Raw genomic sequence first — 27,419 nt, forward strand, 5'->3', positions numbered from 1 at the left:
TTCCATAGACGTCGAAAATTTTAGAGATACTATATATTTTTCAATCGTTATCATCGATATTACATTTTGAATATTGTAATATGGCTATATAGATACCTAATTAATATACGGCTGTGATTTGCCTGCCTAACGTCCGTCCCTTTTGAAAATGCTGTAGTTGCCTATCCACTGTTCGGGCTTTTCATCCTTCATCCCGCGCCTTAATTAAGATAAAGAACGCAACGCGATGCGATACTACGCTATTACGACAATGGTAGCGTTAGGACACGTCTATTTATTTAATCTATGTGTGTCAGATACGTCTATTTATTTAATAATTTAGTATGTAATAATAATAACTTAATAATATACCAAAAAATTTAGATATATAATTTACGAATTTTCACACCACCAACCAATATATAGTTGCATACTGGTGAAAGCCGTGTGAAAATTCGTGCAGCAGTTTTTGAGTTTATCGCGAACAGACAGACAGCTGCGGCAAAGGACTTTGTTTTATAATGTAAGCATTACAGACAAAAGCAAATTCGAATTTTCTTGCACTAACGTCTATTTGTCTATAGTCTATATTAAATGCAAAGATTGAAAGTTACGATAAAATAAAAGATATGGCTGTAGACCGAACGTGATATTATCGGAAGATAATATTTGTTGAAACGTGGATATCATTCAATTTGTAAGATAGAGAGAGTAACAACTTGGTAAATGTTGGGTTTATATGGTATTTACTTTCAGGAATCCAAAAAAGTTGGACGTTTCGTTCATGTATTATTGAATGATTGGTTTGTTTATTTATACATAGGATTCATACATAAATTCTTCAGTGATCTTACTAGTCATGATTTAGTTTTATTTGTTTATGATAAGTTATTTTCTGTAAGTTTATTCACTAATCTCAGAACGAGTAAGCACTTTTCTTTTCAAATTAAGTAATAAATATGAATAAAAATATTTTGTAGAAATATTACAATGTATTTAGTCTACTGTATTTTTAAATAATGTATTCCCATGGTGAAGGAAAATTATGTTTTATCGTGATTAACACGATGTCAGTTTTAGATATTCACATTGCGATAAATAATTTCATATTGTTCTCTTAATTTATATAATCATATTTATATCTAGATATATCTCACTCTTTCATTTGATCGTTTTCCCTGTTGCTTCCCACAGTCGTAAAGCATCGGAGCTCATGATCCGTTTTCATGCTTATTCATCTCCACCGGTCGTCGGCATCACTAGTTTGTAACTAATGGCACGCTTAATATTCTCCTGTTATACGAGAGACACTTATAGTAATTCGAACATGCGTGTCATTCAAATTTTCATCATAAGCTTAACAGGATTAATAAAATAAATTTCACGCGCAAATCCCCTATCACTGTTTCAATGTGTGGCGCACTTTGCCAATTTGTATAGATTACGGCTTCCAGAATACATCGGGGAATTAAGTGAAAAATGGTTTTTAATTTATCTCTTAAAACAGGATAATGGACTCTATAATCCGGAGAGAAGAAGCGGCGGAAAATTGCTTTTTGTTCCACAGTGTTTTAAGGCTATATTTCTTTAGATATTTAATAGCATTGCATCTATTTGCATACTGTTCGATATGCAAATTCATAGAGTGCATTTGTTTCATTCATGAGTGTATTGCGTTTCAGTGCACTCTCAAATAAACGAGGATAAGTTTTCATCGGGAATTTTTGGAGGAATTTTTTTTTTCAGTTTTTAATTTCTCAAGAGCTTTTGCTCACGGCTCCGCCCGCGTGTATATACTGTGCGAAAGCGTAACGCTTTGACATTATGATTTTCATACAAATTTTTACCCCCCTGTAATTCGGGGGTTGATTTTTGAAAAGTAAAGTAGTAGAGTAGTAGTTTGTTTGAACGGTGGTCTTTTACTGCATGCATACCAAATTTCATCAAATTCAACATTTCATTCGCGCCCGTGAGAATTTGGGGATAAAAACCCTATGTGTTATTAATTCCAGGTTATTTTAAATCGATGTACCAAATTTCATAATAATTTGTCCAGTAGATTTTGCGTAAAAGGGAACATATATACATACAAACATCCTCATAAACTTACGCATTTATAATCTTACTAGGCTAGTAATTATGATTTAATATATTTTTAGTTATTGACAAATGAAACGGAGTGGAACATCTTGTATTTCTAAAAAAAAGGGCTGTCGAAATCAACCGCGCTAGCTGTCTGTCAAACCAATGAAGTGTAAGCCGGACCGGACCACCGATACCGTATCAGAACCGGAACAACGGCCACCGACCGACGACCGTTTTGTAAGGATTACGTATTTACGATATCGGGCTGAATGGGCCCGATTTTAAACCGAGGGTTTTTAGAAAGCTTATATATTATTTGCTTTGTGGCTTTGGAGGGAGAAATTTGATATGTAATAGGTATTTTAAAAGGCAAAGTTTGTATTATATGTGAATGTATTAATTATCCTACTTGCCTATTTCTCATAAGAGTGATTATACTAATAATGAGGTATATGTGGGGCGACTGCACCAGTGAATGACTTACATATGATCAACAAAAAAGAAAAAAATAGCAACAATACATACATCAACCTCATCATATATGTGCCCTTACATAGTTACAAATATACCTAAAGCAAATGCAACAGTTGAAATATGAGCAATTTTTATTTCTTCTGTTAATAAATTTCTAAAAGTAAGTGATACACCGAGCACAAAAGCTAACGCCACAGCAGCGGTGCAATATCAGAGTTTAATAAAACTACGCCATATTGGGACATCGGAATTTGCCCCGGAGCAGTCTAAGACATTGCATGCATAATATACATCTTAAATCTCGCTTAAGCCAGAGATAACAAGTCTTGTTCTGGCTTTCGGAATAAATGCAGGGTCTTGTAATGGACTGAACGAGAAGCCTTCTAAGGTCCCTTCAATCCTGACTTTAAATCGGAAAAATCCGCTTTTGGATCGCGAACTTTTTGCATTTCGAAATATTTGTGCCGCTGTCGCGAAGCTGAATAAATTTGACAAACGACAGCTATTAGCTGTCGTTTGTCAAATTTATTCGTATTATAATGACCTCTGTAACCTTAATGGTCATCATGCTGCACTACTACACTGGAAGTCCCGGGTTCGATTGCCGGGAGATGGAAAATGATGCTTGGTTTTCGACATGGTCATTGGTCATAGACTAGTTGGAATGGCGAATTTGCAATAAATTGATATGATATGATGATTCCGGATTGATATGCTATTAATTGTTGGATTGCCTTGTGCCTATAAATTTGAACCGTAGACAGAGAAAATATGACCTGTATGACCCAATCATATCTTCCATTTCGCTCATAAACGAAAGAGATTTGCGTATTAGAAATAAATGAAAAGAAACGAGACAGAGCGCTGACATCTTTTGTCGCCAATCACCTGCCCGGCCCAATCGGCCACTTTGTATGAGATTAGCCGGATTGGGCTGGGAAATTGTATGGAAATCTTCTATTTCATTTATTTACACTCTTCCATTGAATATATAGTCCAAGCGTACAGCCGATTAAGCCACTTTCTTAATGACATAAAAGTAACTCTGAAGAATTTTCTTCCCTCCGTTGGAACTTGGCTGCCACAATATAACTTCTAATCTCCATGCTGGCCACGTCTGCTCCGCCAAGTATCTGACCAACGTTGAAAATAGATACGTGACTTCAGGCGACAACAATGGCTGCCCTGGTAATACAATTTTCATAAATAAGTTTTTAACTATACTCAAGATTTAACATTAGTATTGACTTAATGATATTTTCACCACATTATAGTTGGAAAACGATAAATGAAATGATGAATGAAGTGAAGAAGATATATGCTTTTTAGCAGTGGGGATAATTAGGAATCGTCACGGGTATTAACCCTGCTACTGCGTTAGTTCCTATGTTATGGCTTGGGATGCGTAACAGGTTGTAATAGCTTAAGATGACGATGAATTAGATTATGCATGCGTCTAAGTATTAATTGAGAAAAATACCGCGGAGGAGACAGACCCGTTGCTCCAATTGATGATTTGTCAATTACTAGCTGCACCCTGTAGCTTCGCCCGCGTGTATTTCTCACTGGTACCTACTGTTCTATATCCGAAAAGATACCAATATAGAAAAAGATAAGTTTGAATTACGGAGAAGGACATACCTTCTCCGTAGTTTGAAGTACGGAGAAGGACAATCTTCTCCGTAGTTTGAAGTAGGGAGAAGGACATATTTTCTCCCTATAGGTATGCAAAAATTCAAGAAGATTTGTTGAGTAAATAAAGCTGAAAGAGGAGGAGTTGTAACTCCTGAACATTACCTATTGCAGCCCACGGATTTGCCCCTGTTTACTGTGTCATTGCGTTTCATTAACATCAACAAGATTGTAAGTAGGTAGGTAGTTCTTCAAAAAAGAAACTATCGTGAAAGATTAAAAAATAAAGTATAACTTTAGGGTTTTGAATGATTCCTATTTAAAAAAATATATCCTGATAATGGAACAATAAAATACAAAAGAACGCATTTCTTAGGAAAATGTTAGAACATACCAGTTTGTCTTCCAAGCGATCCGTCGGACATTGGACATCAAAGTTAAATCTAGAATATAATCACTTTCTCAGATCTTTTTCCAACTGGGTGGAATGTCCCATCTGAATGAATTCCACGAATTCCACAGATGTTTTTTTTTTGAAGTTATAATCTATACACTCCTTAGAGTGTAAAGTTTTTTTACTCTTACAAAAACGTATTTAAATTGTACAATTTATAAACTATTTTACTTACTCAATTTTACTTTATATATATGTAGGTACTATCGCATGAATTTGAACGATGCATCTTGAAAATTATAGTAACTTCATTTTATTGCATCCAAAAACGTAAGCGAAATAGCGATATAAATATTTCGTGTGAGTAAGCGAGAGAGATGTATTTCCTAATGAGCCGTATATTTGTTACACGTGAACGTGATTTATAAAATTTCTATGAATTGGGTTTTTAACCCCAGACGACACAAAGAGGGGTGTTTTAAATGTAACGTGTCCATATGTATCTGTATTTGGCATCATAGCAGTCACACGGCTGAACCGATTTTGATCTATTTTTTTTATTTTAAAGATAATTTAATCGATAGTAAGAACATTGTCGAAATTGTCAGCTCTTTTCTAGCAGATGAAATGTTACCAGAAACCTCGGAGAGAGTTTCTAAAATGTTGTAGAACTTATTATTTTTGAGACCTATTTTGTATTCGTATGTGATAAGTTTTGAACAGATGGCGTTAAAAATTATGTTCCTGAGTTTTGGACGTACTGGCCAATCATATCAGGCAGATTTATTTATCAGTTATTTTTATCTGTCAGATTCTATCCGAAAGTTGTGGAAAAGGCCTTTAATATAACGAATGTTCAAAAAAGCAGTACGTTTATAGTTCATATGGTAGAACGTTCGCAGAGTAAATTTATTTAGGTACCGTACATATCTTAAAAAATAAAAACATTACTAACGCACGTAAGAAAAATAGCTAATGTTTGTCGACTAATTCGTTTAAGTTTTTCTATTATATTCATTTACATTTTCATATTCATTTATTCAGAAATTAGACTTTTACAGGAACATTTTCACGTCAAATTTTATTATTATTTATGTAGATATTTCTCGAAAAGCTACAATCTACTGGCATTTCTGAACGACCACTTCTCAAAAGTGATGCCGAAAGAAACTCCTTTAAACAGTGTTGGATTCCTATCACGCCAGAAGGGCTTACCATTCTTGTTTCCTACATACTTATATATTCTTAATAAAAATGCGGTAACCCATCTATTGTTATCTCCCACATTAAAGTAATTACCATCAATGAGATCAACTATCAGAACCCCACATCTAAGATGACTTGTATGTCTAAATAGGGGCCAATTGTTTGATACCCCTGAAATTTTGTCTACTTTTAATTTCAACCGTAATGCATTGAAATAAGACAGTTTTTAAAAAATATACTATAATTGATAGACATTGTTCAGACATCAATTTCATAGCATTTATTTTTGTTAATATAACTTCATTAGGGATTATGTTATTATTATTTTATTGAAACGAATGGGAATAAAGGGTGTGTTCACAATAAATAAGAAGTTTGAAACTTTTTAAGTAATTAGATACGCTTATAAAGATATTGTTTGCCCATTTGTTTTTTCATATGATATTTATTATTTACTAGCTTTTGCAAGCGGCTTCACCCGCGTTAACTTCTGGTATACTTTGCGTTGTTCTCAGTTAAAGTTAACGTCAAAGTCGACGGTGCCACCCACCCGTAGTTATAAACATAACTATTATGACCTACCTGTATATAAATATATTAGGTATTTAAAATTTATTTTCCCTGAGAAGTTTTTTGTGTTATCACCATAAAAGTCTTCCTTTTTACGCATTCTAATGTCTTCACCAAAAATATGTGGTTCTTTAAACCTTATTATTATGCAATGATTAATTCGAAAGCGTTGGTGCCACGTTACTTAATGCCTCTCATTGGCTGAAGTGAAATTCAATCAATATTGAATTCAAGTACATCGATCTCCTTTATTGAAGCTACTGCCTCATTACGTAAGTAAACTAATGTATTGCATCTACAGAATATATTGTATCTATTGAATGTACCTAATGTACCTATAGCCTATCATGCAGGGTTGATAAACTAAACAAGTTTATTTGTTTGACAATTTTAAATTAAAAACCTCCGTCTTTCAATATTCATTTCGCTAACTTTTGAACGGCTGAACCGATTTTGATGAAACATACCTAAGAACCACCCCATGAAAATTTGCTATAGAATAAAAAAAACGCATCCAAATCAGTTCAACCGTTGATGAGCTACGGTGCCACGTATACAAGCAGACAGACAGACATACTTAGCGGTCAAATTTATAACACTCCTCTTTTTGCGTCGGGGGTTAAAAATATACAAGGAGTGTGATGCTCCGTTCATTTTTGACATTAATTTTAATTTCAAAAATGAATGAATGAATTTTTGCGCAGAAGAAGGCAAAGTTACGTCTACCTCATTTCGTCTAAATGACGACGGTGCACAGGTTAAAGTTAACGTCAAAGTTAACTGGTCCAACCAAAAGCAAATAGAAGAAAAAACTTGGGCTTATTTTTAATGCAATGTTTCAATCAATCAATCAATTAATTAATTTAAGAACTTTGTTCTTGTTGGTGGAGCATATTCCATCTAATTCTGTCCTCAGCCATTGATTTCACCTCTGCCTTCTGCCTTCTCTTTTATTTCAATATTTGCAATGTTTCATGTATATAATATTAATATGTGGAATAAAAAAAATCTGTAACGTACCCATATTATGTAAAATATGATCTTGTATGTTATTTTTTAACTTACGGAACCTCAAAAATCAATACTAGATTAACGTTTTAATATAAGTGTATTTTATAGCAGTACATATATTTTCTATATGTTTACAACATCTTATGCATATCTTGGGATCCAGTAGAAAAAATATATGTATTTTAGCTTTGCTTTTCCCACGATGTAAGGATATGTGTAAAATTTATTTTGGTACTAAAATCAGCTAAAACGTTCCTTCTGTAACTAAATCCTAATCCCACATAAGTAATAAGTAGATATGATCGTGCGAAATCCAATTAGTGGTAAGTACACGTGGAATGATCTATACTTCCACCTCATTAGCTGAGAGCTGCCTTAGATTAGATAACAGGACCCGCAGCCCATTATATAAATAGTATTATGTAAAACATTATGTAAAATTATGATATTGTTAAAGAGGATGTGTTTGCCAATAGCATGACTACTAAGGATGCCAAAGAACGTACGAAGCGGAGAAGAAAAAGTAAACAAGCGGACCCTGGGCTACGACGCTTTGCAGCTGAAGAAAAAACCAAGAAAACGCTCAGATAAGAGAGAGAGAGAGAGAGTGAGATGTAAATAAATAAAGTGAAGAAATAAATTTCTAATAAGTCTATCCTTGATAACAGCTAGCCGCTTTTTGGATGTAAGTCATTTTTGCAATAACGTTGTATTGTATATAACGTCCACATGCTGGGAAAGATCCCATATCGTGTACCCACAATGGTCTGTGTCGAGTACGCATCGTGTAAAAAAAGGGAGAACGTGTGGAAGCAATGACGTGTTACGTGTTTTATGTTTCATGGTAGCCCCAAGAAAATGAGATATTATATAATTATAAGTCATTTTAGGGAACTGAAATGGAAAACTACATGGTATATTGTAAATTGACCTACAAACATTCTGATTGGCTAATACATAATGTAAACCGAATGTATTTATGGGCGCCGTCGATCTGGCTAATTACGTCTAATTGAGAACCACTTCCGTGTCATTAGAGATGGAATCTCAAAGGATTAGATTAAAAGCTTGGAGCTCCTAAATTATGTATGTTTATTGTTGGATTAATTATATCAGATAAACAGGTGGAAGAATGTAATAAGCAACAATTATTTGGTTCGAGTAAATTTATGTCCATAATTTTCTTATGTGTTTTTATAAGTCTCAGATCACCTTTTTTATTTCCTTTTGAGTGGTGTTACCTAGAAATGGACAATCTCCTTGCGAAACGACTGAGTGACACATAGCATAGCTATGGTAGCTGATAGGCAACAATATAATTTCCAAGGATGTTTGATGTCAGGCGAGCGGTCGGTTTTAAAATTACAGACGAATTAAAAAAAAAAGTTTATTTTCACGCTGAACCCGGTCTTGGTAGCGTCACAGCCGCGATTTCAATTAGGAACACGTGAGAGTGAGAGAACTTAAATTATTTAATACCTCACTTTTCTTTTATCTGTCTGTATATTTACACTTATCTGTCTTCGTGTCTGTGTGCGTGTCCTTTGTTATACTACATACACAAAACTGTACAAGGAAATATATAGGGTCGTATATATAGGGGAGATTACACTAATTAACGGAAAACCAATGATTTGATCCAATAGTCAACCGTATTACTGTAACAACGGTTATCGGAGGCGTGATTGATCAGAGCAATAACATTTATTACGACCTACTAAGGTAAGCAATATCTGTGATGGAATAGAACACATTATTTCTATTATGTGTTACTATTATTGATTAATAAACAGGCTTATTTTTATTACACACTAGCTTTTACTCGCTACTTCACCCGCGTCATTATCCCAAAATAACATATTTTCCTAGGATGAAAGGTAACCGATTTACTCCTAACATATATAGTTAAGTGTACATATATAAATTAGGTACTTTGATGATAATGAACTCCTGCAAAATACATCTAAATTCATATCAAATACACACAAACAACATAAATATTCATTAATAAATATTATCAAGCATTTTAAAATGTTATTCTCTTCACTACTATTAAAATAATAGCAGTGTTTAACACTGTAGTCAAAGCCGCGAGGGTTTCCGTATGCTGACCTCCAAACTTCAATTCGAAGTTGGCACCCCATGATGATGATGATTAAAATAATAATATCTCTATAATATATATAATAATATATTATAAAACAAAGTTCTCTACCGCGTTTGTCTATCTGTCTGTTGCGATAAACTCAAAAACTACTGCACGTATTTTCATGCGGTTTACACTTATAGAGAGAGTCATTCTTGAGGAAGGTTTAGGCGTATAATTTATTATGTTTTTACCTGAGCGAAGCCGGAACGGGCCGCTAGTTAATCTATAAAATATATTGACACTGATTCAGTGAGAACTTCATTCTAAAAATATCTTATCTGAAATGTATATTTTTGTTTTGATGTTTCAAAAAAAGTATTATTTTTAAACTCATCTCAACAAAACTGAGCAAAGATCTAATAATATTCGCGAACAAATGACAATGTCTCCTTATCCTCTGGGACGCAGCGTTAATAAGTATAATGCTAATTCCTGCGGATTTCCATATATATGTATTCTAAGGGTGCGCCCACATAGATTTTATTTTATTCGGTTGAACCTCTTTTGCACTAAAAGTACTTGAAGTAGTACAAAACGACTAGAACTACGCGCTAAACTATAACGCTTGAGTTTTGTCATGATTGCTTAGCATTTTGGATTCTGATATTATATTATCTCCGCAACTAATAGCAATATTGTTCCTTACTGACAAGACTCTTTAATTTAATATACATTAAATTTTTTTCTTCTTCTTATCGAGTCCGAATAGATTCAGACGGTGTTCGACCCGTATGTAGCCAAAACATAATAAAACATTTACTACATTAGTTTCCACTATATATAATTTGTTTCACTTAGATGTGTCATGCTCTCACACGGTCGATGTTCGAACAAGATGGCAATATATTTATATTCGTACGAGTGACTGAGACAAATCGATTTGGGTCCCCGTTCATTTTTCTGCGTCGTTCAAAAACCGACTACAGAAAAGAAAAAAACATTTCAGACCTTTTATTTTAAAATGTAGGCAGTTTATTTTTGAAACAATTACATTATCATAAGTACTCTGAATCTAATCATAAATTTAAACACCAATACAATACCAAACAATAATTACGAATATATGTTTCCCCCAAGTCAAAATATTCATGAAAGTAATTATATATCAATCTTAACTCCTACGTCTTTCTTGGGAGTGGTTTTCTTATGCCATAAATAAACTTTATAATATACTAGCTGAAAAATCAACTACTGAAGTACCTATTAAACTTCGTCACGATGATGGTTTTCCAAAAAAAAAACAATGAATATTTTGTGGAAGGACATTGTGATCACAGCTTTATCTCGGAAATTAACGTTCGATATTATCTAGTGTTATGGGATCCCATCCATTATCAGTTATTAGGGTCGAATCGTTGATTATTAGATGACAAGATTGCAACGCTTTTGTCACAGATAACAAGTAATAACAGATTTAACAGTGCTTTGGTAGCTGTTGGTTTATATGTTGTGCCAAACTGTTTCATAGTATCGTAATATTATGGGATAAAATATATTTTATTTGCAAAATACGTGTAAATTGTTACATCGAAAACAAATATTAATTTGTATTTAACTATCGGCCTGTCCAAGCTTCGCGCACGTAAAACGTTTCGTTTAAATCTCTGTGCTATGTATTACCAAAAATGTCATAAAAATCGGCCCAGTCATTTTTGAGTTTATTCACTACAAACAAAAATACAAAATATTTTCTCTTTAAAATTAGTATAATATGGAAGTATGGATACACTTAGAATCAACATGCCTTACTATACCTTAGAATAGTGTGCAAATATAATTACATTCATAAGAATAGTAAAGCATGAATTTGGCAACTGTAGTTTAATAAGAATGGTGACCACGCTCAACGGCTCAGGAAGAAACCAGGAAAACTCTCAAATTACAGAAAGAGAGAAAGGGAATGTGGTGAATTGCAATTTTACCCGTGCCTAGTACGTGTTTTTTTTTTTTTTTGTTTTTCCGGAAAGAATTAACTTCATATTCTAAATCAAATAATATACGTATGTCTATAATGCCACTCCACACTGTCGCCGAACACAGATACATGCCAACGCGAATTCGTGAATATTGCGTAGTTAGTATGAGTGTTTTCATTTACCGTAATGAAAAACCAGCAATGTATACCGAATCTGCCAAAGTTTACCAAACTGTTCGACGACAGTGTGGAGCCGGCAAAATATTATACTTTTCGACACTTCATACCACCCTTGCCGGTAATCACCCTATGGGAAAAATATTTAAAATGAATGATCATAATCTCTTGGTGGGAGACAGATCGTAATTTAGAAATAATTATATCCAGTGACGTAGGGATGACAAAAATAGGGAGCGATGAGTGACGGAGGTAAAGGGTAGACATATGGCTTTAACACGCTTGAGTGATAACGTGTTTGTTACTTTATTAATAAGTTACGGAGAAATGAATTGCGGATGTTAAGGAATATTTTTTTGTTAGATTTTTTTTGTGAGCCTACAGATGTTATGTCCCTACTGCTGCGTTTTGTTTTAAAGAAGTTAAATTATAGTTTGGACAACACGCAATTAATAGCTTGTCAATCACGATTTCAACATGTTTGTATTTGATTATTTAAATTCCGCAAAAAACTATTGATTTAATTATCACTATTACTACGCGTTAAAATTATATCAAAACGCGACTAAGGAATACCAACTACCATCTTAAGTAAATTCAATAAAACCATATAATATTTTACGACATCAAAAATGATTTAACCAAAGCGATTGTTGGTCGGAATCTGTGGACCGCTTTATAACGCGTAATAAAATTGATAATGGTTGACGTTTTCATCGCATTCTCTCAATGTCCTTTGAACTGATCCTTTAAATCTTCTAGAACGTGAACCAAATGTATACCGTCGATCTCGGTGGCGCAGTGGTAAAGTGCTTGCCTCTGAACCGAGAGGTCCCGGGTTCGATCCCCGGTCGGGTCATGATGAAAAAATGATCTTTTTCTGACTGACCCGGGTCTTGGATGTTTATTTATAATGTATTCTAAAATATATAATCGTTGAGTTAGTATCCCATAACACAAGTCTCGAACTTTGGGGCTTGCTCAATCTGTATGATTTGTCCTAATCTATTTATGTTAAACACATATATTTATAGAGAATTTACTCTCTTTTGACCGAGTTTTCTCCTATTAGATTCTTTTTAGATACGTTTTATACATTAGGTATATTTTGATCACATCTGCTATAACTCGAGACTGAGTATGAATATTTTCTGTAGATCATAAATCTCGTTAATGATGCATTAAGTTATATACTGCTTTCATTTATAATTGAAATTTATGAAGACAAGTATATAGACGAGTTTGCTGTGTCATATTTTTCTAAGTACTAAAGTTAACATTATAATATTATCATAGAATTGTTCTCGGAATATTTTCTTATTGGCTGGGAGAGTAAGTAAAAGTTTTGGTGGAAAACGTTATGAAAATATATATTAAAAATCAATGAATGCCACACAATATGTCTAATACAAACATTTCTACTCACGTCGAGCAAATTTAAACATAAAAGGAAAAAAATATTTATGATGGTACAGAACACAACCATTAGACTGAAAGCAAAAAAAAAAAGCAATATTAGGGCGGCACGCCACTAGAGCGGCGATGAGAGATGATAATTATGTGAACAAAGATAAGTTTAGGCCTAACAATTTCTGTTTTTTTTTTTTTTTCAATAAGTCCATCGCAATCTGATTTTTGTATGTGAAGCGATTATGTTTCGTTGCTATACCTTTTTTCAAGAAAGTACAAACGAGGGACGAAGATCGGTCCTGCGCCAGCGCCGCCTAAAACTTTAATTAATTTGTTTGTAATATTAATATTTAAATAATATTTTATTTATCCGTTTTTAATTATAAATTGGTGGTGTTGCATTGTAATTTTCAAAACAACTGTATTGTAATGAATTAAATGAATATACAAATATTGAAATACCTTTTTCGTATCGTCTCTTTCTGATTTTGGTGCAGACCGGTCTTTAGTCAGAAAGCAAAAAAAAATAAGCCGTACACACCATTAAACTCATATGAAATATGTTAAGCATTAGTACACCGCTTGAATTGGCTCACGGCCAAGCAAACATGAATCATGGCTTTTCGATAATGAAATTTAATCCCATCATTAGTCTGAGTATTATTAGGCATTGAATAATGCTTTTCCTTGTGATGAATAGATGAGACAGGATTGTTATTTGTATTTTTGAAGACTTTCGCGAATAATAACTGTGCTGAATGACAACTCAATGAGTCAATTTTTTTTGTAGTTTATTTTTTGCCGAGATGTTTTATATTTTATGTCCCTTTTTTATTATAAATTGAACTTTTACTTTGTCATTATCCCATACATGAAAAATAACAGGGAGACCAACGTTTTATATTGCAATATACATATGTCACACGTGATTTTTTAAACTAAATTTAAGACTAAGTACATAATATCTTTATTAAGTAGGAATGTGAATTGGATTCCCGTTAAATTGTGACGTTTTTCATCTCATTGTTTAAATGAAGAACAAATTTGAAGAAAATTTGAACGGTATTTTTACGCCAATAATAATAATAATAAACAGAATCCATTCCTCAATATAAAATTCTGTACTTTTTAGCTACGAATCGGATACGTGACAATTCTGACGTGAAATGAAGTGAAAAAATGGTTTCTTTGGAAGCCTCTTCTTGGAAAGTAGATAGTTAATTTTAATGAAATAAATTTTTGACGTCAATATTTAATACCAAGTTGAATAAAGAATTTTAAATCGTGATCGTCGAAAAATCGTGATGGATTTATAAGTAGATTTAACATCGTATAATAAGATTAATAGATACGGCTTCATTTAATATTGATGGCTGATAAAATGTCACATACGTTTTTCCTGCTTTTATGTACGATTTTATTTGGAGTACGAGTAATCGGACATATCAATTATTTATTCTACGACTAACTGCGCCCCGGGGCTTCGCTCCCGTGGGAATTTCGGGACAAAGTAGCATACTTGTTATTTCAGATTATATTCAACCCGTGTGCCAAATTTTATAACAATCGGTGCAGTGAATTTTGAGTGAAAGAGTAACAAACATACATACACACAAACTTTTGGATTTATAATATTAGTAAGATTAATAATTAAAAGCTAACACAAGTAAGACTTATAATATGTTTATAAAATAACTTATATTTTATACATGACTTCTTTTTTGCATGTCGATTGTAAATCTACAAAATATTTAGGGCACTAAATATTTTTTGCCAGGACCGAGTAACTTCGATGGCTTCATCAGAAGCTGATATTAAGTCAATCCGATAAAATTAAATCATTTTAGCTATTCTTATAAATCCTAATTATCGCAAACTTGAAATTGCGATGTTACCGAACGAAATTTAGTTAATTTTAAAACGCATTTCAGCTGGCTCCGGTCCAGCGCATGAATCACCCAGTTGGGCGATTCGTTACAATTAATGTATCGTCGGATTTGAACTTTGAAATTACGGCCTTGACTTCTGGATTACTGTAACTGTTATTTTATAGTTCAAAGAATTTGGTTATTTGACTGAGTAAAAAAAAAATACCTACATACATAAAGTTACTTAATAACCAAACACAAAAATTGTCACTTTAATTGGTCTATTTTATTAATTGCTTAATTTATTATTTTTTGTTCTCATTAAAGTAATTTGATTCTGACTCTGATCTCGTGACGTCATAACATTGCAAGGTCCATTTTTTTTTGTTTTTGCCGTTAAAAACTTTTATCTGATCATATGAGATGTATGGAATTAGTAAATGTATGGTGAGGTGGCTTTAGGTGACGTAAACTTTCAATGACAAATTGTCAAACGAAGGCGGCGCGCAGAGTCAACGTCAAAGTTGACTGGTGCAACTCACCCCTAGTGACGACATATTGGACAAAAAATAATAATAAAATAATAATAATATGCAATAAATGAACAGTAATGAAATAAGTTTTAACAATATAGAATATCTGAAGGAAAGTACCACGACGGATGTACTTTATTGGCAAAGTTTATGTTTTGTAAATACATTGAATTATTTATATAACCATTTACAAAATTTCGAACGATCTCGAATTCGATACCTGACGGAAATTGAGTCTGTTTCAAGTTTGTTGTAAACCGACAGTTTTGCTGATAAGTATCCACAGTTTGAATACAAAGTTCTTAGTTTGACACAAATGATCTAGAATACCCGTCGTTCTTTTCTCCATTTAAAAATTAGTCCAAAGCCCAGGGATAAGATAAAAATTTGCCATTAAATTTGGAAATTTTGACGACAACCTTCTTTGGGAATGCTATCGTTGCCTATCAGCTGTTAAGGCTTTGTGTCCCCTAGTCCTGTACTTGAAGATGTGGAGTGGTCCTATTCTAGGACGGAATCACACGCCGCAAAATTCTTATGTCCTTGATTACTTAGTAATAATAGTATCTTATTTTATTTTTTTAATTTCATCACTACTTGGAAAGTTTATTTAAACGATGTATACAAGTTTACTCAGCACGTCAGCTAACAATGATTTTGTAATGGCAACTTGAGTCGTTATTAGCTGCACACGGCACTTTAATACTTTCTGATAAAATTATTTATCTAGTGTAGCGTAATGTGTCAAAATCATTTTTATTTTTTGCCAAGGAACAAAAAGTATTTGATATAAATTTTATGGCGCTATGTCGCTGCACTATTGTGCAGCGACATAGCGCCATGAGACTTAATACGTTTTTCCTATTACATATTTTTCTTTGATCCATGTATTTATTACGCGTGAATGTCCAGTTTTCATAACAATGAAGCCGTTTACCCCCAACCCCAAACAAATGGGGGTTGGTACACCCTGTAAATGACACTGTATAATTATTTTAATTACGGAAGGGTGTAGAGAAATGGCTTGGTCAAATAATTGTCATCTCCCTTTACAGACTGCTTTTATCTTTGACCATTTATATTCGTTTAGACTTGGTTTTTTGTTGATTATTATTTTGCGAAATTTATATTTTCATGTGAACATTCTGTGAATGTTCCGAGTGACCTTTTTAATTTTTTACAGGTTATTGTGATCTTACAGCTTTAAAATTGTGACATATTTTCACATAAATAACGTTTTGAGTAATATTACGGTCGGCCACATTTTTTGTGTGTCAGTCACATCTGACACTCTTGTATTTACGTCAAAAAAATAATACCACGGTGATGTTTGATCAAATAGTTTCCCTCTAGGATCCCGGGGTTACGACACAATTACGCACATATACATATAAACATGTGCTTAAAACATTTTTTGGAGGTTATACGAATTATAATGATTTTTATAAATAACTAGCTATTACCCGCGGCTTCGCCCGCGTAGATTTCCCACGGAAACGGTTATTTTTCCAGGATAAAAAGTACCCTATCTCCTTTTCCATACTTCAGACTACATGTGTACAAAATTTCAAGAAGATTGGTCGAGTAGATATGTCGTGAAGAACAAATAAACGTATTTTGGCATTTATAATTTTAGGATTACAATACAGAAAATAACTACATTATACATAGCTAGAACAAGTTTTGTATGTCAACTAAAGCAAAGATAAAATCTTTCTCATCAATTAAGTGCAGTGTATTTACGTACTCACAAATTAATCTCAATTAATTAATTGAGGACACACCGGGAGTCACCGATAGTGGACTCGATATCAAGTGATCGATTAAATATTATAGATTGAAGCGGTGGTCGTCAATAGTCTTGTGAACTGAAAGGTCCAAGCTTCGATTATTATTCGTGCCACATTAGTTTGTATACCAGTCTAAATTATATCTAGTAGTTATCATAGACCACCATTTGCTTCCGGTGAACAAAAACGTCACGAGGAAACCTGCGTTCTGGTTGATAATATCATCTGCTGTGTAAAATAGAATAGGCAATTGCAAACCACTTCATTAATATTGCCTTCCAAACAAAACAGCTCAAAGAATACGAATAATGAAAATATTGACAATAAAAAAGTTATTGCTTGCGAGTCCTATAACAATTATTCAGCATCAATTAATCTTCCAAGTCGCTAATAAAAATGTATAAGTACAATTTGTCCAAACCATTCTACTAATTGTAGCATCATTATTAATCTCGTTCAAAGACTAAGAAAATTATATAGACGACTAGATGTTGCCCGGGGCTTCGCTCCTGTGGGAATATTGAGATAAAATATAGCATAGAGCAATCTTGGATAATGTACCTTTCTAATGGTGAAAGACTTTTTTAAATCGGTTCGGTAGTTTCGAAGATTACCTGCATCAAACATATAAACTCACAAAGTCACATACTCACAAACGCTTACCTCTTTATAAGATTAGTATAGTTAGATGGACAAGTGTAACCAAATGAGATATAAGATTTCTATACAACTTACCGATCCATTCCAGCTAAACTCACAAAGTGGCAGAATAGACCGCACGTTACGAGACACAAAAATTTCGGCGCTGTCTCGTTTTTTCTCATATAATTATCTTATACGCACATATATATCTTCCATTTCCCTCATACAAGAAAGATCTTGTAGGTATCATGTCATATCTTGTAGACGAGACTCGTCAAAACCATCAGCGTCTCTTATCAGTCTGCCAGTTCGAGTGCAATATCCGCCATTTACGGATCACGGCCCACCATCAATCCATCAGTTCCAACAATAAGTATTTTTACATTTTAATGGAACTTGACATAGTTCTATGAATATAAATCACTCTAAAACGATTGCTTGTTCAAGCGTGCTTGACAAGGGATTAAATAATTCAGAGTTTTTAAAAGATGAATTGTAATATTGTTGTCTTATTTTCAAGCTGACAACACGGTTACCGGAATAATATGTGAAAAAAGTAATCTGTCTCTAGGATAGATGACATAAGAATTTACCGCCATCAAGATAGAACTTGAAAAACTTAGAATAATTATTATATTTTTTGTTGAAAGCTCATATGTTTCCATTATTTGTCTCCTAAAAATGGATCTCGGAATTGAAACGAAGTTTAGAGCCGTTTTGAACAAAAGTGCATAAAATGTGGTGTTGGTGAGATGTCTTTGTGAGATGGCAGCTGTCTGCCTCTTGCATCAGTTGCTAGTAACATCGAAGACGGCTGCATCCTGCTCTTTTCGTTGAGACCACATCAACTCCAAAATATCTTACAATCATTCTATTAAGAGTGCAAAACTGGTCTGGATCAGTTTTCTTAAGTTTTATTGTACCTATCTGTTTCTTAAAATTATTACCTTAAGAAGATAATTCATTAACAATGGTAGCTTGTATGTTACCCATGACGGCATCGAGTCGTGTAAATTACAACAAAGAAGGTAAATGATTTTCGGTGGACAGGTGATGCTGGGCAAAAAAGAACACTCTCATTTATCTTCGAAATTCCAACAGTGGTAGTTACCGTATTACATGTGTATGTTTTGTAGAAGTAAGTCAATGAGCATATATTGAAAAAAAAATATTCGAGTAACCAAGACTTATTTGTTAGTACTCTTGTCTTGTCCTATGTTCATCATCATCAGCCATTGAAACTGCTGGGGCTCAGGCCTCCTTAATGGATAAGCATTAAGGAGTATGGTTTATGACCCACTACGTGGGCCCATTGTGGGTTGGCTGGTTGGTCCTATCATTTATTGTTTGTAGAAAATAATTATTTAATTTAAAAACCAGCTAGCTAGCAACTTCTTCGCCGAGTCGATCGTTCAGCAACGATTTGTCTACGATTGAGTCAAGCGTTTATAAATTAAAAATATAGATTTTTACATAGTTAAATAATTACATCACGTATTTTAATTTACCATCCCGACTTTTCCATATAGACCGCGTTTTCTGCAAAGAGTTTTAATACAATGAAACTTGGTTCACTTGCTTCGTTTAAAACTTAAGACGTACCTTTATGTCATTCCTATTCTGAAACTTCGTTATACTCGAGTGAAGTTTAATTTCGAGACAGAAAGGTGGATAATGTGCAAAGTTTGTCGCAAAAATTTCATCAACGAAGAATAAAGGGAAGTCGAAATAATAATTGTATGATACTCTGTTTTTGAGGCACGTGTATACCTTTTCCTTATGTTTTATAATTTAAATAGATTTATGTATTAAATGTTAAGTGCGATGTGAAAATTAATTGTGTAATGTAATAAAATGAAAAATATTTGAACGTAAACAAGTGAACCTGCCTTTAGCCCAACGTACAAGTACCTATGTTCATAATTGTCATGTTATTGTAATTATTTTATTTTCATTAAGTAAAGAGTGGGTTGCACCATCAATTTGGACGTTAATAAGACCTGCGAAGAAAAAAAACGCTAAGTAGGTACGCCATTTTGTCTAAACATCATCAGCGCGTAGATCAAACTCAACATCAAAGTTGACTGGTGCAACTCACCCTAATTAACTAAAGTAATCGGAGGAAAAATGAGAAAAATCGTAAAACTTAAATCTGGATAAATCAGTTTTCGCTCCGTCGAGATCGGCGGTCGCGATTACTGCTAGGTTACATGCTGTTGGTTGCTATGCAACCGGTGACACACGACGAACTCCGATGCTTACTTTTTAGGGTTTCGTACACAAATGGGACTCCATTGCTAAGACTGTTCGTGTATCTTAGTCTCTGTCCCTATTTCACTACACTGTATCTTATTAACCGTGATAGTTACATACTCTAAATTTTCACATTTGATTTATATTTCGATCCAGAATAGGGACGGTTCTTTTTAATTTAGAAATTAGGTAAGTTTTTAATTTACTATATAACAGCTGAATATGTGTGCTTTAATCACCTTGGATATGGAGTAGTCCTATTCTAGGGCGGCACCACATACGGCACAAAAACATCATTTTACTAGTAGAGCTTCGTTTTGCCTAGTCAACTGAAGCATTCTGCTTATTTGTTCAACTAGATGACTCGGCGATTTGGCCTCGGATTTTGTTGGCCCCCATTCGACTTTGAAAAAATACAGTAAGACTTTCAGTCCCAATTTTAACGAGCCTTGACTTATTAGCTAATAAATCAAGTCTATTGGAAGAACTTATCTATATTCAGATATTTTTATTGAAAATTTTAGAGAGCGGAGTCAGTTCAGTAACATTACATAATTATTCAACATGATTCTGTATAATATTACTAAACTTGCATAAAGACGGATCCGGCCTTAAAACCAATATATAATGAACCCAAGCGGGTATTATATATTTGTGGGCAATTTATATGGGTATGCAGAAAAATGTTATTATATATTCCTTCTTTATAACACACTAGATTTCACCCGCGGCTTCACCTGTATCATTTTTTTCCGGTATGAAAGGACATAGGGTACTATGTCCTTTTACATTTTTTCAAACTACATGTGTACAAAATTTAAAGATGATGGGTTGAGCAGATAAAGCATGAAGAGGTAACAAACAAGAGTTAATTAAGGATTTATAATATTAGTGATTTCCAAGAAAGTGTATGAAAACTACTATTAACTATCTGTATAGTACAGTGAAATAACAGTATTACTCTGTGTAATACTGTTATTTCACTGTTGAAATAAAAATGATGTGCAATTACATACACAAAAATTATATTTTAATTATAAAGCAAGGAAAAATCTCACATTTTACGTAACAAAAATGTAAAAAAAAAAATACGAAAACAACACGCACTAACTAAAATTGTTTTTAATAACAACTCAACCGCAGTGAGTTCCGCAAGAACCTGGAGGCCTTTTTTTCTAATTCCCGGTCCAATATCAGCGAGACGTTTATTAAGTTGCTAAAAACGAAACTTATAATTGCTTGCGGAGACAAATTTGAAAAGTTTTCGAGGAACATCTGTTAACTTGATCCATTAAAGGCAGGTGATAACTCTGGTATTCGTTCTGGTATTACTCCCGAGAGTTTTCACTCAAATGAGCATTTCAAATTTTACTTCGGAATCGAAGGTGTTAATTAATTTTATTATTATTAGATATAACATTGTGCTTTTTTATAGGAATACTCTGTCTGATTTTTTTTGTTCTTATTGAAGAACTAGCGGCTCGTCCCGGCTTCGCATATTCCAAATATGGCATGATGTCAAAATACGGGTCAGTTATATCTATTTGACGCGTTACTTCTGATTAAAAGAATTGATATTATAATGTGTTAATTTTTACGTAGATTATAGATAGAAACTGACAAATGCAAGTCTTTCTGACGTTGATAAGTTTCTTTAGATAAATAGATCTAACAATTTTTATGGCTATGTTATTGTTGATTCTGGAAACCTGCCTGCAAATCCAACTAACACCAACCTTAACCCTAATAAAATAGAAAGTATTTATGTAAGTAAATATGTTTTGAAACCAGTCTTTGTCTTGTTGCAGATTCCATCATCATCCCAAAAAAGTGACAGTGCAGTGAAAAATGTTGGTGTGTAGTGACCTGTGGTAGTGACTAAACCGTTAGTGATAAATTGACAAATATGCAGTCAAGATGAAGTTGTGGAAGAGCCTCAAGATATCTATAGGAAGTAGGAGTGATCCAAAAACATTTTCACAAGACTTGCCGCAGTGGGGTGGACAGGGGTATGAATTGGACGGTGAGATATTATTTACTTATTGTTTACTTTTTAATGAATAATATTTCCAAGAATTTGTAAATTCTTATCTCTGAAGGAAACATCTGGAATGAAGTGAGAGGCTTTCTAAATTTAGTTTTTATTTTATTTGGTAGATGTTGCTGTAACAACCACACTTACTTTCACCTTTATAATATTAGTGGAATGATCAGATGACTTAAGGCGTTTGAGAAGAAATGGATAGAAAAGACCAAAAACCGAAATGCATGAAAGAGATTATAGGCTTTTTCACAGTAGTGGGACTTAAATAGTTAAAAAAAATATTATCACATGTCTTTGCCGACACATTTCTATCCATATCGATAATAAACCATACTAGTCCATACCAATATTGAAATGAGAAAAGTTCTCTATTTTTGTTTGTATCGAACAAACTCAAAAACTATTGAACCGATTTTATTGAAATTTTCAAATTTGGCACACAGACAGACGACACTTTCAGGATTAACAGAGGTTACTTTTTATTGGTAAGATATTAATAAAAGATATTTATCGTAACTAGTGAATATATTATCTATAAAGAGAAAACAGTGAAATATACATGTCCGAATTGTTTTTAACAAATTATTTCAATATACAAAAACAAAAAAAAAGGGGGAAGACGAAAAAAATGTCTTAGCTAAGAAAAACCTTTGTGCAAGATAACACACACAGTCGAGCTGAGTAAAAAAGCTGTGATTTCGTAGCTTTCTACAGCTGCTAGTCTTAATTAAACTTTATAATTTTGTTGGAACCCTGGAAAAACTAGAAAAAACAACAAAGGTGCGCAGTCAGGACTGCAGAATTATTTAAACAAAGCCAGTAATTTTTCTTGGCAAACGATTTTCACAAGTGAAATAGGTATGAAAGAACAACGAAATATTAATTTTAATACTTAGTTCTATGTTTGTAAAACGTTCAAAATTAATTTATATGACGATCTCGGTGGCGCAATGGTAAAGTTCTTGCCACTGATCCGAGAGGTCCTGGGTTCGATCCCCGGTCGGGTCATGATGGAAAATTATCTTTTTCTGATTGATCTGGGTCTTGGATGTTTATCTATATATGTATTTGTTATAAAATATAGTATCGTTGAGTTAGTATCCCATAACACAAGTCTCGAATTTACTTTGGGGCTAGCTCAATCTGTGTGATTTGTCTTAATATATTTATATAATATATTTATTTACTTATTTATTTATTTATATATTTATGTTAACATAAGAATTCACATTGGACTATTCAGTTACAAGTAATAGTACAATCTGCATTAACTGAAAGACAATGTTTTGTAATCACTAAAAGGGAAGAGTGTGCTGTGTGAGATCCTCAAGATTATTCCTAAGACCTTCGTGGCCTAATGGTCACCATGCCGGTCTGTTACACTGGAGTACCGGGTTCGAACCCCGGTCAGGTCAACATGGAAAATAATCTTTTTTAGATTGGCCTGGGTATCGGATGTTCATCTATATATATGTATATGTTATAGAATATAGTATCGTTGAGTTAGTAGCCCACACAAGTTTCGAACTTACTTAGGAGCTAATTCAATCTGTATGATCTGTCTTTATATATATATAAACTTAGAGCTTTAAAAATTCAAATTCAATCATTAGGGTCACGACTTTTTACTATTTGGTTTTTACGATTTTTTTAACACATTAACACCCTATCGGTCAACCAAATTTCATGGAAATCCGTTCAGTAGATTTAGCGTGATTGAAAAATAAACACATCTTCACACGCCACTCATATGATTTTGTTTTTCATTTATAATATTAATAGTTTTCCTAAGATTAAAATAATGTATGTGTTTTATTTATTTTTATAATTATGTTTATCAATTAGCATAATATATTTTTACATAAATAATCAACAGACTCCATCTTGTCAGCGATTAGCATAAAAACAGAAAAGTGAATATTTAAAATTTACATTTACTAAGCGAAAGGAATTTTAAAACTGTGTTTACTTTGAAAATTAGCACTGTCCAGCTTGTCAGTGAAGAATTTGCATTATTTCATTTACTACATTATTTGATATTAAAAATAAACTCAAGATTTTATGATGGAACCAAAGGGACGTTTCTTTCAGGTTCTGCGATCCACAAGTTCACGTCGAAAAAAATTACAAAAAATAACGAGCTAGTGGCTTTTGAGTTCATATAAGGATCCTAAATCCTTACGAGATCCGTAAAATGGTGTAAATGGTTCGGCTGATAATAAAAATGTACGTTTCTCTAAAACACATCTTAATCCCTTTCTCAATATGAAACAGTACATATTGTAACTTTAAATTGTCAACCATGTCTATTTGCTATAGATCAACAAAATAGAAAAATATACCCAATGAAAAATACAGTTTAGCGCAACAATTCAAAAAATATTTATTTAGATCACCTATCAATATTTTTTGGAACGCAATTTTATTTATTCCTCGAATACCACTTGATAAAATAAAAAATACAGTACACTTTTATTTGCTTCAAATAATTTATTATTTTCAACGAAAAGGAACAAAAATATGTCTTTCGATAAATTTATACCTTTATTTTGGGATAAGATTTAAAACGACACAGGTATGCAATTTTAAAGCGAATATTCATTAATTGCACGCTGTATATCCGGGAGTGAAGGCGTTTGTTTTACGTGGCTCATAAATCTTTGGTAGATAATTCCAATTTTCATTTTTAATATCGCCGAACATGTTGTATGAATTTTTGAAGCAATATTTAATGGTATGAAATATTCGCTGTGTGACGTTGTGATGAAAATTTTTCGTAAGTAATGTAGACTCCTCTGCACCTAAAGTGGAATTTTTTCTCCCCCATTGTGTGAGTAATACATATTATGTGTCTATAGAATTTTTTAAAAATATCTATAGACACATTTTCGAAATAAATTTTGTCCAAGTTACCTGTTCCCTTTTAAATCTAGTGATAGGTAAAAATATATCATTGAACCTAATTAAGGTATTTGATATAGGAAAAATATATAATTTTTACTTCACAACGAGCAATTGCCGATAATCTAACAAAAGCAATTTAATTAGGAATAAAAAAAATATTGCAAATTTCATATAATTATTCTCAATATTATAATTAGTCAATTATGTATTAGCAATTTATGTATATCTAGAATTAAGACTTGTCTATATTATACCTGTGCGGGACATATTTTCAAAACCGTACTTTTGTGTTTTATTCTATCATGATTACATTAAAGTCGGCCCAGCGGTTTTGCTGCGAAAGCAAGACAGAATAAAACATGCAAATTTGTGAATAAAATTATTGAGATAGATCAACTTTATATATCTGTTTGTAAACACATATTTTTTTTATTTAAATGGAATCTCATGAAAACTATAAAAGAAACTTTAATGAAAGTTAAACGTCAGAAATTACATGTCAAATTAAATTTAAACTAAACTTTGTTATAAACTTTATAATAGATTTTTGGGAACTTTTGCTACGACAAAACTTTGCGTCTAACTTAGTTATATATGAACAATAGATTCGAAGTCCCTTTCAGAAGAGCAAACAGATTGTGGAGAATTTATGTAAATCAGTACATTAAAGCGTCCAAAAGCAAAATCACATTAAAAGTTTGTGAACAAATTAAAAATTTCCGAGTTGTTAGCTGATAAACTTGCGTTTCAAACAGTGAGGCACTTAAAACGCAAATCAGCGTTACTCGGGCAGTTTTAATTTGGTCGGTTAATATTTCCGAAAAAGTTCACACAGCTCTCGGAAAATTCGCGGTACCTCAAACTTTTGATGCTCCTGTTAAGAAAGTTTTCTTAGCTACTTTTAAGTGATGTTTATTTTGTATATTTAATATATTGAGTATATATTGTTAATTAGCAGCTACAGCATTCAAATGAAAAAGTTCAAATATCAAGTCAATTATGTAGATTTATTTATAAAAGTAACTACTTAAATTATGGGAACCTACATTGTTTATGTTTGTGTAAATCAATTCGACGAAATAAGTAAAATTGGCGTAAATTAAGTAAAAATTATTAAGCCTGGTTTAAAAATATTTTTCAAGCCTGGGTTAAAACCGGTAAAAACCCTGGTCATTTACGAGAAAAACGCACCGTATTTTAAGTGCCTAAATAAATTTCGAAAAATAAATTTCCCCACTTTTCCAGACGCGATAGAATGGAAGTTTGAAATTCAAACTGTCAGATCAATATATTCTGCTGAGTAAATGAGGGTGGTTTCTCCAAGTTTTATATTAGCAAGTTCACTTCCTGGCACTGCTTCAAGACTTTGCAAATCGATTTTTGTATCAGTGTAATTTGCCTGGGTTTTTACACAAAATTAGTTCATAAATAAAGCCTGCGCAGTAGACGATTTATACGCCATTTTGTATTAAAATGTTACATCATTCTCCGGAATTTGTTTCAACCGTTTACTTAAAAACTCTTCACCGAATTCGATTCATCAATTCGAAAGCCACGATTACGTGACTAGTTTAGTTTAAAAAATATATTTTTCGCTAATATGTGACAGAAATTAATAAAAATGGCGCTAGTGTAGTATATTTAAATATGTTCTTTATTCCATTTTAGTTTTTTATTTAATAGTGGAGTTTTTTTTTTATAATTAAATGATTCATATAAGATAAGACAAAATGCATTTTCGCGAAACTTGCGACTGTTTGCAATTTAACACTTGGAAATACTTTTGAAAGAAAAAATCTTGGTGTACTCTTTTAAAAGCTTTTAGTCGTAATCCGCTGGCGAGGGGTTTTCATGCTTAATTAGACTTGAGTAATTAGGTACCTCTTTATCCAGGGAGCGGCGGGAACGTTAGAGAAACTGATTTTTTATATAGGGTGAGTTGCACCAATCAACGTTAACTTTAAAAAGCGTGCCGCGGTCGTTTAGACAAATGTCGGTGTTTGCGTTTTCTGCGCAGGTTAAAATTAACGTCAAAGTTGACTGAAGTTGATTGGTATAACGGACTCTTAAAGGTCTACATTTATTACACTAGCCCGTGACTTTGTTCACGTGGAGTCCGGCAAAAATCCGGTAACAATAAATAAGTCCGGGATAAATACAAATCACTTCAATATAATGCTATAGTTCCATATATTCAGCTGGTCTTTTGGAGTTCCATTTTATACAGATATATCAGACAAACATATAGGTATTGTTTCTTTTTAAATTTTTATTCTATTTCTGTTTATACATCATCATCACCATTATTTTTTTGGAAATATACTAAATGTATAGACATACTATTTTACTACTACAACCTCGACAACCAACAGCGACAACCTTG

At 32.9% G+C, this 27,419-nt stretch overlaps 1 protein-coding gene across 4 annotated transcripts in view; it reads left to right on the forward strand.

Annotated features, from left to right (window-relative positions):
• Grip (Glutamate receptor interacting protein) overlaps positions 1–27,419 on the forward strand; it is a 196,927-nt gene that overhangs the window by 38,220 nt on the left and 131,288 nt on the right. For all 4 annotated transcript variants that reach the window (XR_008404778.1, XR_008404779.1, XM_053746407.1 and 1 more), the window contains exon 2: positions 21,897–22,111. Coding sequence is in view for 2 of the 4 variants with exons in the window: in XM_053746407.1 (XP_053602382.1) it covers positions 22,006–22,111 (106 nt within the window). In the remaining 2 variants the exon portion in view is untranslated. The remainder of the gene's footprint in view (positions 1–21,896; positions 22,112–27,419) is intronic.

Source organism: Plodia interpunctella, chromosome 6 (assembly GCF_027563975.2).
Source record: "Plodia interpunctella isolate USDA-ARS_2022_Savannah chromosome 6, ilPloInte3.2, whole genome shotgun sequence".
Taxonomy (NCBI): domain Eukaryota; kingdom Metazoa; phylum Arthropoda; class Insecta; order Lepidoptera; family Pyralidae; genus Plodia; species Plodia interpunctella.